Source organism: Pongo pygmaeus, chromosome 8 (assembly GCF_028885625.2).
Source record: "Pongo pygmaeus isolate AG05252 chromosome 8, NHGRI_mPonPyg2-v2.0_pri, whole genome shotgun sequence".
Classification (NCBI taxonomy): domain Eukaryota; kingdom Metazoa; phylum Chordata; class Mammalia; order Primates; family Hominidae; genus Pongo; species Pongo pygmaeus.
This window is the reverse complement of record NC_072381.2, coordinates 15,222,606-15,241,056: the sequence shown is the minus strand read 5'-3', so window position 1 is coordinate 15,241,056 and position 18,451 is coordinate 15,222,606. Positions and strand designations below refer to the sequence as shown.

General features: G+C 41.3%; 1 protein-coding gene across 7 annotated transcripts in view; it reads left to right on the top strand.

The window, feature by feature from the left end:
• The window catches only part of NMT2 (N-myristoyltransferase 2), a 62,400-nt gene that overhangs the window by 39,427 nt on the left and 4,522 nt on the right, over positions 1 to 18,451 (top strand). For all 7 annotated transcript variants that reach the window (XM_054503731.2, XM_054503727.2, XM_054503729.2 and 4 more), the window contains 3 exons: positions 259 to 367; positions 9,182 to 9,352; positions 15,744 to 15,911. In XM_054503731.2, the coding sequence (XP_054359706.1) occupies positions 259 to 367; positions 9,182 to 9,352; positions 15,744 to 15,911 (448 nt within the window). The remainder of the gene's footprint in view (positions 1 to 258; positions 368 to 9,181; positions 9,353 to 15,743; positions 15,912 to 18,451) is intronic.

Genomic DNA, 18,451 nt, shown 5'->3' with positions numbered 1-18,451 from the left:
TATTTCTTTTGCAGTTTTAAGATTCCTCTTTAGTGAAAAAGATGAAAGGTCACAAACTCCTGAGGAACATAACTGTAGTACAAGATGTACTTTAAAGATTAAAAATTGACGGATAAAATGATGACATAGGATGAGGGCCTCTGTCTAGTACAACGTAAGTATTCAGTAAATGCTTATGTAACAGCCAAGCTGAGACAAAGAGTGAAAACTTGTAGAGTTAGAAATCAATTAGATTTTAAAACCTTTATTGTATTCCAGATACTGGCATCGATCACTAAACCCCAGAAAATTGGTAGAAGTGAAATTTTCTCACTTGAGTAGAAATATGACTTTACAGAGAACAATGAAGCTATACAGACTTCCAGATGTAAGTAAGAATGATTTGCAGTTTTTTGAAGCTGTAACAACTGACGCTTTTAATGCAGAAAAGAATTATTTGCAGGAGTGTAAAAACTGACTTGTGTGTCTGAGGAAGTGAATATGGAGCGAAAGAGATTTCATGGAACTCAGGAGCTAGGGAAGGTAGGGAGTTTGTTTGGAAATGCCAGTCTTTCCTTTTTTCCTAAAGCTCTTAAAGTTGTTCCGTTGGTAGTTGGATGAGACTGAACTCAAGGCAAGTAAGTTTTGAAATTTGGGAAATTTATGGTCTGTTAAGTAAGAAGGAAGAAAAGTCCAGGCTGCTGATTTCTTCATGCATTGAAACTCAGGAATCAAGTGTAGAGAAGAGACCCAGCGAGTGGAAATAATGTCTCATTAAATTATCATCTTCTTAAACTATCTCATTCTCAATGTGAAAAGTTGTCTTTTTTTTTTGTTTTTTGAGACAGTCTTGCTCTGTTGCCCCTTGAGCGCAATGGCACAATCTCAGCTCACTGCAACCTCCACCTCCTGGGTTCAAGCGATTCTCCCACCTCAGCCTCCCAAGTAGCTGGGACTACGGGCACCTGCCACCACACCCGGCTAATTTTTGTATTTTTAATAGAGATGGGGTTTCACCATGTTGGCCAGGCTGGCCTCGGACTCCTGACCTCAAGTGAACTGCCTGCTTCAGCCTCCCAAGGTGCTGGGATTACAGGCATGAACCACTGCACCCAGCCGAAAAGTTATTTATTTATTTATTTATTTATATATATATATATATTTTTTGAGACGGAGTCTCGCTCTGTCACCCAGGCTGGAGTGCAGTGGCACAATCTCGGCTCACTGCAAGCTCCACCTCCTGGGTTCACGCCATTCTCCTGCCTCAGCCTCCCGAGTAGCTGGGATTATAGGCGCCCGCCACCACGCCTGACTAATTTTTTGTATTTTTAGTAGAGACGGGGTTTCACCATGTTAGCCAGGATAGTCTTGATCTCCTGACCTCGTGATCCACTTGCCTCGGCCTCCCAAAGTGCTGGGATTACAGTCGTGAGCCACCATGCCTGGCGAAAAGTAATTTTTTAATTTTTTTATTTTTTGAGACAGAGTCTCGCTCTGTTACCCAGGCTGGAGTGCAGTGGCTGGATGTCGGCTCACTGCAACCTCCGCCTCCCAAATAGCTGGAATTACAGGTGTGTGCCACCACGCCCAACTGATTTTTGTATTTTTAATAGAGATGGGGTTTCACTGTGTTGGCCAGGCTGGTCTTGAACTCCTGACCTCATGATCCGCCTGCCTCGGCCTCCCAAAGTCCTGAGATTACAGGTGTGAGCCACCACGCCCGGCCAAGTTACCATTTTTAATAGGGAAAAATATAAATGTGCTTTCTAGACTTGGCTTTATTTGGGGCTTGGCTGGTATATTAGTTATCTATGGCCATGTAAAAAATGACCACAAACTGAGCTGCTTAAAACAACATTTATTATCACACAGCTTCTGTGGGCCAGAAATCCAGTCACAGCTTAGCTGAGTCCTGTGCTTTGTTCAGGGTCTCTCCTGAAGTTGCCACCCAGGTGTCAGCCAGGGCTGGGGTCTCATCTGAAACTTGACTAGGGAAGGATCCATTTCCAGGTTCCTGTAGTTGTTGGCAGGATTGAGTTCCTCACTGGCTGTTGGACCAAGGGCCTCCGTTCTTTGCCACGTTGGGTTCTCCATAGGATAGCTCACAGCATGGCAGCTTGTTCATCAAAGCCAGTGAGAGAGAAAGTCTACAGAGAGAATCTGCTGGCAAGATGGAAGTCAGAACCTTATGCAGGTGATTCATGAAAGTGACATCCAGTCGCCATTGCCATTTCTTTTTTTTTTTTTTTTTTAAGATGGAGGCTCACTCTGTTGTCCAGGCTGGAGTGCAATGGCACAATCTCAGCTCATTGCAACCTCTGCCTCCTGAGTTCAAGCGATTCTCCTGCCTCAGCCTCCCAAGTAGCTGGGATTACAGGCGTGTACCACCACGCCCAGCTAATTTTTGTATTTTTAGTAGAGATGGGGTTTCACCATATTAGTCAGGCTGGTCTCGAACTCCTGACCTCAGGTGATCCACCCGCCTCAGCCTCCCAAAGTGCTGGGATTACAGGCGTGAGCCACTGCGCCCAGCCGCCATTGCCATTTCTATTGGTTAGAACCAAATCACAGGTCCTGCCCACATGTAACAGGAGCAGATCACACCAGGCGTGAACCCCAGGAGGTGGGATCACTGGGGGCCATCTTAGAATCTGTGCACCACTGATGGGATCTTTTGTTTGAAGTGTTGCGATGTGTGAATTGAAATAAAATCTTCGGCCAGGCGCGGTGGCTCACGCCTGTAATCCCAGCACTTTGGGAGGCCGAGGCGGGCAGATCACAAGGTTAAGAGATCGAGGCCACCCTGGCCAACATGGTGAAACCCCGTCTCTACTAAAAATTAAAAAATTAGCTGTGCATGGTGGCACATGGCTGTAGTCCCAGCTACTAGGGAGGCTGACGCAGGAGAATCGCTTGAACCTAGGAGGCGGAGGTTGCAGTGAGCTGAGATCGCACCATTGTACTCCAGCCTGGCCACAGAGCGAGACTCCATCTCCAAAATAAATAAATAAATACATACATACATACATACATACATACATGCATACATACATACATACAAACTTCAAGAATGCCTCTTTTTTTTCCCTATGGGCAAATGCTGTTCCACTTTGTTCTCTCTAAATTTCAGTTTCTTGAACCTCAAGCAGCCTAGCTTATGTACAAGGAAAAGACACATTTACATGTAGCTTGCCTACAATGGAGTGAAGAATAAGGAGTTTTAGCATATATCATTGGTTTACTCACGATGATTTTCTTAAAGTGCTAAAGCTATTTTTGACTTGACTCCATTCATCAGCCTTAATATTTTTGTACAAGAGTCAATCCTCTCATGGGCATAAGCATTGATTATGAAACCAGACTGTGGCATCTTACTTCCAGTGAACCTGGGTTCCCGGTAGCAGTCCTCTTCCAGTCGTGCTGTGATAGTGACTGCATTTCCCCCACCCATAAATTGAAGTTTATGAAGTGCTTTCAAATACATTATTCAATTTATTCTCACAGCAACCTTTTGGAGTTAGTACTTCTTATCCCCATTTTACAGATGAAGAAACTGAGGTACGTGACGGTTGGCACTTAGGCGAGGATGTGTTAATATCACCAAGTGGAGGGCTTGGGATGCAGGCCCCAGACCTCCATGTTTCCCTGTTAGCTCCCTCTGCCTCTGCCATCCCCTCTAACATTACCCACTATGGGGACACCATGGCTCAGCCCCACTGAATGTGTCACTGTGAGTACATTACAGCATAAATCAAGGCAGAAAAGGACGATTGTCAAGGTGCAGACAGCTCTCATTGGCTTGCCCCAGTCTCCTTTCCCCCTTTTAAGTCACAGGAAAGGAAAGAAAAATAGAGAGTAAATTAATGGAATAAAAGAGAGATTAAAATACAGATATTATGAAATTGGAAGGTGCTGACAGCAGTCCCTTGGGTGTCCGCCTCTTGAGTTAAACTGGACAGTACTGCATATACCAGATGCCCCTTCCTCTCCTATGGGCCCAGATGGGTGATCCCACTGCTAGCAGTCAAGTCATTTAAGAACATTTTTGTACCATTCAGTGTAAAAGCAAAATTATGGAATACAGCTTTTGCTGTATAGATCAATCTCATTTTCTGCTTCATTGTTACTGTTTTTGCTTATAGGAGTGCCAGCCTTCTGTGTTTTTCATGGAATTTTGAATATAGGAGCTAACAATTATTGTGGCCGGTGTTATGCTCAACATTTAACAGCCGTAGTCTCATTTACCAATCACAACAGCCACAGGAGGATGGGTCCTTATCCCCATAGCACAGAAGGGGCCATGAGAACACAAGATTGACTTGCTCAGAGTCTGCTGGCCAGAAGCAGAGCTGTCGCAGGGCCTGCGCCATTCACAACTGTTACCTAAAATACTAAGGTTTCCCCAAGAAACATGCCTTACCATGCCTCCCTACCCTTTCAGTGTTTGGGGAGATTTTATTTTGTTTTGTTTTTTTGATTTGGTGTTGAGTATTTCCAAGTTCGATTTTGCGCATCTGTATCAATGAGCTGAAAGGTAATTTGATGTTGATAAAAAGCAGGAGAAGTCAGAGAATGATCCACTAAGGTCTTAGCACTGTGCTGCAAGGAGGGTGTGCTTGCTAAGACATGTCGAGACATATAAGGTGTTCTATATTTAGTGGCATTAGATGGTTTTTTTAGTGGTTAGCATTCTGTTTGCTCCTTTTTGAATCATATAAATAACCATAATCATTGCTTACATCTCTTCTCTGGAATCTTGGCTCTCAAACGGTTTGTACCACATACTTGACAGATAACACCACTACTGTTTTTTAATAGAGCTCTGAGCTTCATTTCCTTATGTACTTATAAGCAGATTTTACACAGATTTCAATCTACATAGAGGCCCATGAATCATGCATATTAGTTGGGCCATGGAAAAGGATATCTGATTCAGATACAGAGTTTGCTTATGAAACTGAGATTTTTCTCAGTTACTGGAAATGATTCTCTGTGTTTTATTGAACTCTCAGAAAACATGATCGCTTCACTATTCCATTAAAGGGAAGCTAGACATTTTAATCTAAGCCCATAGCCTTCCTACTTCTTCTGAGGACAACAGTTATAATTTGAGTGTTTGTTTTGCTTTTCAAAAGTTACTTCTTTCTTTCTTTCTTTCTTTTTTTTTTTTTTTTGTGAGACGAAGTCTCGCTTTGTCGCCAGGCTAGAGTGCAGTGATGCGATCTTGGCTCACTGCAACCTCCGCCTCCTGGATGCAAGCAATTCTCCTGCCTCAGCCTCCTGAGTAGCTGGGACTACAGCCACGTGCCACCACACCCAGCTAATTTTTGTGTTTTAGTCCCTGTTGGCCAGGATGGTCTCGATCTCTTGACCTGGTGATCCGCCCGCCTCAGCCTCCCAAAGTGCTGAGATTACAGGTGTGAGCCACCGTGCCCGGCAGTATTTCATTCTTACACAGATTATTTTAGCTATTAGTCAGCAAATGTAAATATTCTTACCCTGTTTTCTAGGACTGTTTTTTATAGCTGATACATCCTGGTGTGCTCTTATGCTTTAATGCTTCTGTAAAAATTTGTTCAAAATGCTTATAAGTTGCCAAACTTATGATAGTTTTTACCTGAATTTAGGCAACATATTGCTTGTCTAAATTCTGCTACTTATTTTTCTAACCTTTAGAGACCTAAGATAGCAGTTCTCAAAGTGTGGCCCAGGGACCTCTGGAAGTCCCCCAAGATCTTTGAATCTATACAGTCATTTTTTTTTTTAACTATTTTCATAATAACACTAATATGTAATTTTTTCACTTTCATTCTCTTCTGAGTATACTGTGAAGTCTTCCAGAGGCCATGTGGCATGTATATATCTGTAATCTTTTGTTTAAAAATGTTCTCAGTTTTGATTTCTAATGCGATAAGTGTGGATATGCATAACCCACATAAGCAAAGCTCTTTGGAGGTACTCAATCATTATTAACAGTGTAGGCCAGGCGCAGTGGCCCATGCCTGTAATCCCAGCACTTTGGGAGACTGAGGTGGGCAGATCACAAGGTCCAGAGATCGAGACCATCCTGGCTAGCACGATAAAACTGCGTCTCTACTAAAAATACAAAAAATTAGCTGGGCGTGGTGGCACGTGCTTGTAATCCCAGCTACTTGGGAAGCTGAGGCAGGATCAAATCACTTGAACCTGGGAGGCAGAGGGTGCAGTGAGCTGAGATCACACCACTGCACTCCAGCCTAGGCAACACAGTAAGACTCCATGTCAAAAAAAAAAAAAAAAAAAAAAAAAAAAGAGTGTAAAAGGGGCCCAAGACCAAAATATTTGAGAACTGCTGCTTTAAGGCGATCTGCTGGGCAGTTCCTTTAGTGGTTTCACAGTTGGATATTCAATGAATGAGAATTGTGCTCCCCAAGAATGTTTTGCTCTAGAAGGAAGTTGGCAAATTTTTTTTTCATTTCTGAATGTTCTCTATTAACAGCTATCATATATCCTGCGGCTTTCATTAATTCATCTAATTGCTTGATATTGTTGATTGTTACTGAACCAGTAACAAAAGAAAAAAAATTCTGATATTGAGAAAGGCTATTTGAAATTTATCAAGCTAAGTCTGCCTCATAGCAGAAACCAATTTTTTAAATGACTATGATATATATTTTATATGGTTTTGGTCTTCCCACTAGCATTTAGAAGTGCTTATTTATTTCCAGTGGAGATCTGGATATTTCTGACTCATTGGTTTTGAGAGGTACTAAAAGACTAAAGGTATGCGTTGCCTGTTAAATGTGAAGGACTTAAATTCTCTAAATTTAGATTATTAAATGGTATTTTACCTGCAGTGCTTTAGACATGACATCATCATAATAGAATGGCTCATAGTAAATATTCAGCTGAGGACTGTTGGTCTATAAATACAGAGCATGCACCTCCCATTCCCCTTTCCCCCAGCTAATCGATAATCAATCAGCACTGTGTGTCACTGAAGCTTAGAAACCCCAGCACAGCTAATAGTTGATGACAGCTGGCACTCAAGAGAAAACCTATTTTCCTTGGCCTAGTGTGGTGGTTCACACCTGTAATCCCAGCACTTTGGGAGGCCGAGGTGGGCAGATCACCTGAGGTCAGGCATTCGAGACCAGCCTGGCCAACATGGTGAAACCCTCTCTACGAAAAACACAAAATTAGCCGGGCGTGGTGGCAGGCGCCTGTAATCCCAGTTACTGGGGAGGCTGAGGCAGGAGAATCGATTAAACCCAGGAGGCAGAGGTAGCAGTGAACCTAGATCGCACCATTGCACTCCAGCCTGGGTGACAAGAGTGAGACTCCGTCTCAAAAAAAACCCCTGTTTCCCCCCTTGGGCTTCCACCTGGGGGCATGCAGGAATTGTGATGACCTAATTCTACAGGAAGTTTTTCCTTTAAAAATATTTCTTAAGAGTGGAACTACTAGATTATATAAAATTTTTAAAAATAATCACTTAGGGCAGAAAAAGTAGAGTAGCAATATTTATATACAGATTATTCATCTCTTAAAATGTATCTAGTGTTTCTCCAAGGGGTGGAAAAATCAGGTTTACAGAAAAAAATAAACTGTATTTCTCAGTTTAAAATTGTTTGTTTCTTGGGCTTCCTGACTTTTAGTCTCAAGTCCCCTGGCCCCTGAACAGTTCTAGAGAGCAAAGTGATGTCAGGAGCTTTTACGAGGACAACAGTTGAACAAATTCAAATGAGGACCTGTCCTGACTTTTAGGTTTTTTATTCCTATGGCTTAATTTTTTAAATTCTAAAGCTCTGGAGTAGTGATAAGACACCTACCCTGATCACCTTTACCCAGAAGATGTGGCAGGAGAGACCAGGCCGCGTCCCTGGCAGCCATTTGCCGTTAGACAAGATGGACGCTTTCAGACTGGTATGGCTGTAAACCCGTTTGCCTTTAGAAAATACTTGGCTATGAACAATGCTTGCCTTCCCATCCAGCCTGATATGATTCACTCCTATATCATTTTTGTTCAAGAGAACAAAATCACCACATGCTTTTAATGGGCTATTGCATAATAAAACAAGTTGCTGAGTTGTGTTTTCAAAATGTCAGACTTGGCAGTTTTAAAGCATCCCTCAGAAACCATGAAGGATTGATTCTAGGACCCCTCAGATACCAGAATCCTTGGGTGCTCAAGTCCCTTATATAAGATGGCGTAGCATTGTGTATTTTCATATAATGTATGCGCATCCTCCTGCATACTTTATTTATTTATTTTTGAGACGGAGTCCCGCTCTGTCTCCCAGGCTTGAGCGCAGTGGCGTGATCATGGTTCACTGCAACCTCCGCCTCCCAGATTCAAACGATTCTCCTGCCTCAGCCTCCTGAGTAGCTGGGATTACAGGTGCATGTCACCACCCCTGGCTAATTTTTACATTTTTAGTAGAGACAGGGTTTCATCATGTTGGCCAGGCTGGTCTCGAACTTCTGACCTCAAATGATCCACCGGCGTCAGCCTCCCAAAGTGCTGGGATTGCAGGCATGAGCCACCATGCCCTCTGTCCTGTATACTTTAAATCATCTCTGGATTACTTATAAGGCCAAATACAATCTAAATGCTATATAAGTAGTTGTTACACTGCATTTTTAAGAAATAATGACAAGAAAAAAAGCCTGTACACGATCAGCATAGATGCAACTATCCAGTTTTTTTTTCCGCCGAATATTTTTCATCTAAGGTTGGTCGAACCCACAGATGCACAACCAGTGGATACGGAGGGCTGCCTGTACTCCAGAAGTCATGCTAAGACGGCTATGTCCCATCATGTAGACTGTGAACATTCTTGGCATTGGTATATACATTGGTGTATTACGGGTACTGGCGTACATCATGAACTTGTAGTGTTCCCGTTGATGTTTGTTTGGGTCATGGGCAATACTGACCAAAGACCTGCCACACAGATAAGAAGATACAACACATTGTCTGTCTCGCCTGTATTTTAACCCAGCTCTTCTCAAACCTTAATGTGTGTACAAATCCCAAGGAAATCTTGTTGAGTTGCAGATTCGGATTCATTAGATCTGGGGCAGGGCCAGGCTCTGCAGCTCTAACAAGCTCCCACGTGCTGCTCATTCTGCTGGTCTGCAGACCACACTTTGAGTGCAAAGTCGTTTCACTCCTCTTCTACCTGAACTTCTGGATTTGTTTTGTTTCCCCTCCAACAAGGTTACAAAGACTTCAGGTTTGAGACCAATGGAACCAAAAGATATCAAATCAGTTCGAGAATTAATCAACACTTACCTGAAGCAGTTTCATCTGGCTCCAGTGATGGATGAAGAGGAAGTAGCCCACTGGTTCCTCCCCCGGGAGCACATTATTGACACGTTTGTAGTGGAGGTAAAGACAAGGTGATAAACATAAAGCTTCTCCTTGAAGCACCCTTTGTGTTCAGCGTGCAGCAGAAGTATTTACACACACTTCCTTCTATTTCATCACAGAACATTACAAAGATGTGTACTAAAGGGTTGAGAGTTAATAAGATTAATCATTCTTAATACTCTATTAAGGACATGCTTAAGTGAAACTGCCATTTGTTGAACCGTGAGGGTGTGGTGTTGAGGAATATGGTGACCATGAGTGTGGTCTGGTGCCATTGTCTTGTTTTGTGCTAAGGCACCAGCAGCTTTACCCACAGCACTGCTTTGCACCGTTGATGCTGATGGTAACTTGTCAACAAGGCAAACAACTTCTTAGTGTTATGAAAATCATTTTGACCTCACAGATTTCTGAAAGGGTCTCAGGTACCGTACCACAGGGTTCACAGACCACATTTTGAGAACTGCTTTCCAGGGCATATCATTAGAGCTGCTGAGTCTGTGGTCGGACCCATCTTTCACATTATTAGAAATTGCCAAATAGCTCACCACAATAAGGTCCTGAGCAGTGTAAGAGAGTTCTTGTTTCCTCGCATCCTCACAAGACGTGGGTATGGTCAGATTTTAAATTTATTTAGGCCCACCTGATGAGTATGGAACAGTATCTTGTTGTTAATTTATATCCTCATTATTGATGAATTTGAGTATCTCATCAATCTGTTAGCCATGTTTATTTCTTTTATGAACTTGCTATTTACATCACTTGCCTGTTTTTTCTTTTTGACCGTAGTTGTCTTACTGATTTATGAAAGGTTTTTTGTTTGTTTGTTTGTTTGTTTCGAGATGGAATTTTGCTCTTGTTGCCCAGGCTGGAGTGCAATGGCGCAGTCTCGGCTCACTGCAAACTCCGCCTCCCGGGTTCAAGCTACTCTCCTGCCTCAGCCTCCCGAGTAGCTGGGATTATAGGCGTGCGCCACCATGCCTGGCTAATTTTTGTATTTTTAGTAGAGTCGGGGTTCCACCATGTTGGTCAGGCTTGGTCTTAAACTCCTGACCTCAGGTGATCCACCTGCCTTGGCCTCCCAAAGTGCTGGAATTATAGGTGTGAGCCACTGCGCCCAGCCCGTGAAAGGTTTTTTATATGCTGAATACTAACACTTCGTATTGTGTTCCTTTCTGGGTCCTCTATTCTATTTCGTTGATCTCCATGTCTGTCTCTTCACTAATACCACACTGACCTGGTTGCTATAGCGATATAGGAAGCCTTAGTATCAGATAGAGTAATTCCTCCCACTTTATTCTTGTTTGTCAAGATCATTTTAATTAACCTATTTCCTTTGCCTTTTGCATATACATTTTAGAATAAGCTTATTTTTGCCTACAAAATACCTTGCTGGTACTTTGATAGGGATTACATTATACTGATAGATTAATTTGAGGATAATTGAAAAGTCTTCCAGTCCATGAACATGGAATGTCTCTACATTTATTTCAGTCTTTTAAAATCTCTTTTATCAGCATTCTCTAAGAGCATCCAGATCCTGTACGTGTTTTCTTAAGTGTATAGCTAGATATTTCACTTCCTTTGGGGCGATTATAATTGTGTTGTGTTTTTAATTTCAGTTTCTGCATGTTCATTGTTAGCCTGTAGAAATGCTTTCTTTTGTGTGTCTGTATCCTACCACAGAACTGAAATCACTTACTGGTTCCAGGAGTTTGTGTGTAGATTCCTTGTGATTTCTACATAGACAATGTGTCATCTGCAAATAGGGACAGCTTTATTGCTTCCTTTCCCATCTCGATGCCTTTATTTATTGCTCTTGCATTAATGCATGACCTAGATCTTCCAGTGCTTTGTTGAGAAAGAGTGGGGAAGGCTGACATCCTCGTCGTGTTCTTAATGGTAGGAGAAAAGCATTTACTCTTTCACCATGAAGTATGATATTTCCTGTAGGTTTTTCTGTGGGTGCTCCTAATCAATTTGAGGTCATTCTCCTCTATTTCTAACTTGCTGAGAGTTCTTATGAATGGGCATTAGACTTTTTCCAATGCTGCTTCTGCTTCAATAGATGTAATCATATGCTTTTTCTTCTTTAATCTGTTGATATGTTAGATTACATTGATTGATTTTCAAATGTTGGGTCATTCTTACATTCCTAGAAAATATCCACTTGGTCAGGGTGTATAATTATTTTTATACATTGTTGTATTGATTGCTAATATTTTGCTGAGTATTTGTTGAGTTCATGAGACATATCTCTCTGGAGTGCCTTTTTTGTAATGTCTGTCTGGTTTAGATATCAAGATAATACTGGTCTCATAATAGGAGTTGGGAAGTATTATTTCCTCTTCTATTTTCTGGAAGAAATTGAAAATTGGTGTTAATTCTTTAAATGTTTGTTAGAATTCTCCAGTTGAAATGATCTGAGCTTAGCTGTTTCTATTTTGGGAGTTTTTAAATAATGGACTAAATGTCTTTAATGGTTATAGCACTATTCAGATGATCTATTTCATCTTGGTTGAGTTTTAATACTTTTTGAGTAGTTCATCCATTTCTTCTAAATTGTTGAATGTATGAGTGTAATTAATGTTGTTCATTGTATTCCCTTGTTATCCTTTTAGTGGCTGTGGGATCTGTACTGATATCTCTTGTTTCATACCAGATACTGGTGATTCATGTCTTCTCTTTCTTTACTTTTGTCCATCTTGGTAGACTTGTATCATTTTATTGATTTGTTTCCCAGAGAACCAGACTTTTGTTGGATATTCCCTGTTGTTTTCCTATTTTCAGTGTCATTGATTTCTATCCTTGTGTTTATTGTTTCCTTCCTTCTGCTTGCTTTGGGTTTATTTTGCTCTTCTTTTCTAGTTCCTTGAGGGAGGGACTTACTGACTTGAGACCTTTCCCTGTTACTAGTAAGCATTTAGTTCTATCAGTTTCCCTCTCTGCACTGCTTTAGCTATTTGACATATTTTGGTGTGTTGTATCTTCGTTGTCATTCACGTCTATGTATTTTTTGGTTTCCTTTGAGACTTCCTCTTTAGCCCACCCCTACTTAGAATTGTGCTGTTCAATTGTGCCATGTTTAGAGATTTTCTGTTATCTCCCTATTACAGATTTCTAGTTTGATTCAATTATGGTTAAAGAACACACACTGTATGGTTTTGATTATTTTAAGGCTCTTGAGGTTTATTACTCGGGATATGGACTGTCTTGATGGCTATTCCATGGGTGCATGAAACGTGTATACCACTACTGTTGGGTGGAGTGTTCTTTGTATGCCAGTTGGATCATGTTGATTAATTGAGTTATTCAGCTCTTCTATTTCCATGCTGATTTTCTGTCTAGCAGTTCTATCACTTGATGAGAGCGGCATGGAAGTCTCCAGCTGTAATTGTGGATTTGTCTATTTCTCCTTCCAACACTGTCAGTTTTTCTTGATTTCTTTTGGGCCTCTTGTTTGATACCTACATGTATATTAGGGTCTTTATGTCTCCCTAGTGGATTGATCTTTTTATCATAATGTAATACCTCTCTTTCTAATAATTTTCCTTGCTCTGGAGTATACTTTATTGTATATTACTATGACCAGACCTGCTTTTTAAAAATTGTTTGGTCTTTTTCCATCCTTTTACTTTCAAACTATTCATGTTATTGAATTTGAAGTGAGTTTCTTGGAAACAGCCTATAGCTGGGTCATGTTTCTTTACCCACACTACCGATCTTTCTTTTGATTGGTGTATTTAGACCACTTACATATAAGGTGATTATTGGTATGGTAGAGCTTAAGTCTACCATTTGATTATTTGGTTTCTTTATGTTTCTTCTGGTTCTTGTTCCTCTGTTTCTTTTTTCTTGCCTTGCTGTGGATTACTTGAATATATTTTAGGATACTGTTTTATTTATAGTACCTTTGGGTGTATTTGTATAGTTTTTATGATGGTTGATGTGAGTATTACAATATATATATGTGACTTATCATAGTCGACTGGTAACAACATTTATTACTTTGACTCACCTTACTTTTATTTAGGTCACTTTACCTTTTTCATTTTTAAATATTGTTGTCTTAAATATCAGATAGTATTATGATTTTTGTTTTAATCATCAAGTATGATTTGTAACACTGATTAATAATGATGCTTGAGGATAAGCATAATTTATTATATGTAGCCCAAATTTCTACTCTTTCTATTATTCTTCCCTCCTTCCTGATGCTTCAAGATTCCTTCTTTTATTATTTCCTTTCTGTTTGAAGAAATTCCTTTAGCCAGTCTCAGGGTGTGTCTGCTAGTGACACATTCTTTTGTTTCCATTTGTGTGAGACTACCTCTGTTTTTAGATTTAGTTTCCCAATTTTTTTTTAGATTTTTTTTTTGGAGACAGAGTCTTGCTCTGTCACCCAGGCTGGAGTGCAATGGCGCAATCTCTGCTCACTGCAACCTCTACCTCTTGGGTTCAAGCAATTCTTGTGCCTCAGCCTCCCGTGTAGCTGGAACTACAGGCGCATGCCACCACACCGTGTTAATTTTTTGTATTTTAGTAGAGACGGGGTTTCACCATGTTGGCCAGGCTGGTCTCGAACTTCTGAGCTCAGAAAATCCACCCGCCTTGACCTCCCAAAGTGCTGAGATTACAGGCGTGAGCCACCATGCCCAGCCCTAGTTTGCTAATATTTTACTTAGGATCTTCTTCTATACTCACTACTGAGGTTGGCCATTAATTTCCCCTTCTTACTATGTCCTTGTCCTGTCTTGATACCAAAGTTAGAATGAGCTGAAGAGCTTGTCCTCTCTTTTCTCTGGAACAGTGTATGTAATAATAGGGATTACTTGTTCCTTGAAAGTTGTTAGAAGTTGCTTATAAGCCACCTAGACATGGTGCCATGGTGGGTTTTGTTGTGAGTGGTTTTTTTTGTTTAGTTTTGTTTTTTATCAGTCTTTACAATTGATTGGGTGTGAGGGACAATGGAAAGATCGTCCCACTCTTCCCCAACAGTTGGTGATTCTCTGGTCATTTTAACAGCAAGAGAGGAAACAGTAATTTTACCAGCCATATGAATGTGAAGAAGTAGTTTTCTGAAAGCAGATGATGAAAATGGGGTGGGGCACCTAATCAGGTTCTGCAGGTGCCTGCAGTAATTCGGCGTATGAGATGGATATGAGAAATTCTTAGAAGAATCTAAAATCCTTATTAAACCTGAAGGTTGAATTCCTCTCCAATACTGAGCTGCTAATATAGAGCAGTAGGGAATCACTGTAGATTAACCCCTTTAGTTTCTTGCTGGCTGAAGAAAGGTCTAATGACTCGGAAGCATTTGAAAACCAAAGCATACATCCTTCTGGAATTTCCTTTTCTGCTGAAAGAAATACTAGCAGTGGCATGTGTGTGGTCCAGCCTCTTCAGCCGCACAATTCAAACACATCATATTCTAAAAGTCAGCAAGGCCACCACAGCTAGTTACAACAACCCGAACAATACTGGCTAATTTCTTGTATTGGAAGCTTTGCCAGTGATGATGAAATAAATGTCATCCATTGTATCCCTTATTTTTGATGGTGGCAAAATTCTCCAGTTATTCACATGTGTATATTTTGGTGCAGTAGTAAGACCTTTCACAAGCTTGCGAACTCTTCCAAACAGCTTCCAGACTCTACCCAACCTTACTTAGGCCTGATATAATTCTTTCTGTGTGCTAAGAAAGTGTGAGATAGTACACAGTATCTTTTAGTTGGAGAAGGCAGCCCTCTAATCCTTAAAGCTTTTATTTCTGCAAAAACAATGAATCTGCTTTTATCACTGTTCCCTTAGTCTAAAGAATTGACTCATTTGTCAGCCTGAGGGAAGCTTTCCTTTTAGGACATTCTGCTTCTATCTTTCTTTCTTTCTTTTTTTTTTTTTTTTTTTTTTTTGAGTCTCATCCTGTCGCCCAGTCTGGAGTGCAGTGACACAATCTTCGCTCACTGCAACCTCCGCCTCTGGGGTTCAAGCGATTCTCCTGCCTCAGCCTCCCAAGTAGCTGGGATTACACATGTGCGCCACCACACCTGGCTAAGTTTTCATATCTTTAGTAGAGATGGGGTTTCACCATGTTGGTCAGGCTGGTCTCGAACTCCTGACCTCATGATCCATCCGCCTCATCCTCCCAAAGTGCTGGGATTACAGGCATGACATTCTGCTTCCTAAGAACTTTGTGCAAATCACCAACGGGCACTTAGGCTGAAGTCCCAACTCTAGGCCCTTCTTGGCCTCTACACAGCACAATATAAGGGGCCCCAAATTGGACTGCCGAGAAAGAAGTGTGACTTACTGCTTTTCGTTCTCTGGGGCAAGGGAGAGAACAGAGTTAGCTGAAATGCACGTATGCAGTTGGTTCAAGGAGATCTCTGCCTGACAGCACCTTTGCTCCTAGAGCCCCAACGGTAAACTGACTGATTTCCTGAGCTTCTATACGCTCCCCTCCACGGTGATGCACCACCCTGCTCACAAGAGCCTCAAAGCTGCCTACTCATTCTACAACATCCACACAGAGACGCCCCTGCTGGACCTCATGAGCGACGCGCTCATCCTGGCTAAGTCGGTAAGCCACTCCTTCCTGTTCATGCCGTTTGGTTCTCCAAATGTCTGTGCCAGACTATAGAAGACATCTTACTGCGTTTTCTTCCACACGGGTGGAATTTATGCGAGATTTTAAAAAAACTATTGATCATCAGTCAAAGGAAGAATTTTGATAAGAGTTTCTTTTGAAACTTTAGAGGCTATTTTCATCATTAATTTTATTGCAGTTTAACAAAAAAGACAAAATGTACAAATTACAAATGTTTAACCCTTATATAAGAATATATAAGGCTGGGCATGGTGGCTCAGGCTTGTAATCCCAACACTTCGGGAGGCCGAGATGGGTGGATCACCTGAGGTTAGGAGTTTAAGACCAGCCTGGTTAATATGGTGAAACCTCGTCTCTACTAAAAATACAAAAGTTAGCCAGGCTTGGTGGTATGTGCCTGCAATCCCAGCTACTCGGGAGGCTGAGGCAGGAGAATTGCTTGAACCTGGGAGGCAGAGGTTGCAGTGGAGCTGAGATTGCACCACTGCACTCCAGCCTGGGTAACAGAAACTGTCTCAAAAAAAAAAAAAAAAAAAAATATATATATATATATATATATGTATGTGTATATATATATATGTATATATATAAAGCCCATATATTAGGAATATAAGGAAAATATTAATATATGAGTGAATATTTTTGTTGAGTGAATAACTAGCAGCAATTTTTTAAATCAAATACTCTCTGAATTTTAAAATTAAAGGAATTAAATTCGAAATTTATTTGTAGCCAATCTACATGGTGAAACCCTGTCTCTATTAAAAATACAAAAATTAGCGGGGTATGATAGCACACACCTGTAATCCCAGCTACTCGGGAGGCCGAGGCAAGAGGATTACTTGAACCTGGGAGTTGGCAGTTGCAGTGAGCCGAGATCGCACCATTGTATTCCAGCCTGGGCAACAGAGTGCGACCCTGTCTCAAATTAATTAATTAATTAAAATAAAATAAAATAAAAATCTCTTACCTGTGCCTTTGGATCCCCAAGTCAACATCATCCTCAGATTGTCTGCTTTTTTTCAACACTTCCCAAATATGGCCAGTAATTAGTTATTTAAGGTAAAAACCCTGAGAAATAAAAATAAAAAGTGCTTCTTCTATATCACATTTTGCATAGTATTATTGTCTGACATTTTAAAGAAATTTTTACCATTAGAATTTTACATAAATATATTTCCCATTATCAGCCCAAAGCAAACATACTATTTTTTTATACTTTTTTTTTTTTTGAGATGGAGTCTGGCTATGTTACCCAGGCTGGAGTGCAGTGGCACAGTCTCGGCTCACTGCAACCTCCGCTTCCCATGTTCAAGTGATTCTCGTCTCAGCCTCCCGAGTAGCTGGGACTAGAGGCGTGTGCCACCACACCTGGCTGATTTTTGTATTTTTAGTAGAGACAGGGTTTCACCATATTGACCCGGCTGGTCTCGAACTCCTGACCTCAGGTGATCCACCTGCTGCGGCCTCCCAAAGTGCGGGGGTTACAGGCGTGAGCCACCACGCCCGGCCTGCATACTATTTAAAGTCTTTACAACTTTGGTCCCTGGGCAATAGCTTCAGCCAAGGTAGGACTTAGAAAGGCTAATAATTAATAATCCTGGAGATGAAACCATCTTGACAACTGTTCCCTTATAAAACAAGAACAAGGCTGGGTGCAGTGGCTCATGACTGTAATCCCAGCACTTTGGAAGGCCAAGGCAGGTGGATCACTTGAGGTCGGAGTTCAAGACCAGCCTGGCCAACACGGCGAAACCCAGTCTCTATTAAAAATACAAAGAAATTAGCTGGGCATGGAGGCACACACCTGTAATGCCAGCTACTAGGAAGTCTAAGGCAAGAGAATTGCTTAAATCTGGGAGGTGGAGGTTGCAGTGAGCCGAGATCATGCCACTGCATTCCAGCCTGGGTGACAGAGTGAGACTCCATCTCAAAAAGATTTAAAAATAAATAAATAAAACGTAAATAAAATATTTTCTGAAATCTTCATAAGTAATTTTATGCCAGTGACAGCCATCATACTACATTTTTAACATTTTTGGGATTCAGCATTTCTGAATTTTCGTGCTGACTTCATCGGATTCACTATAGTTTTTGTTTGTTTTTTGAGACAAGCTGTCACTCTGTTGCTCAGGTTTAAGTGCACTGGCACAATCACAGCTCACTGCAGCCTCGACCTCCTGGGCTTATGCAATCCTGCCTCAGCCTCCTGTGTAACTGGGTCCACAGGCGCACACCACCATGCCAAGTCAATCTTTTTATTTTTGTAGAGACAATGTCCTGTACCTACACCTACAACTACAGCCTATGCCCAGGCTGGTTTCAAATTCCTGGGCTCCAGTGAGCCTCCCACCTCGGCCTCCCAAAGTGCTGGGATTACAGGTGTGAGCCACCACATCCAGCCACACTGCTAGTTTTATAAGACAATTTTAAACTGAATTCTTCCTTTTTTTAAAAAAAAGAAAAAAAAGGACAGAGTCTCACTCTGTCGCTCAGGCTGGAGTGCAGTGGCA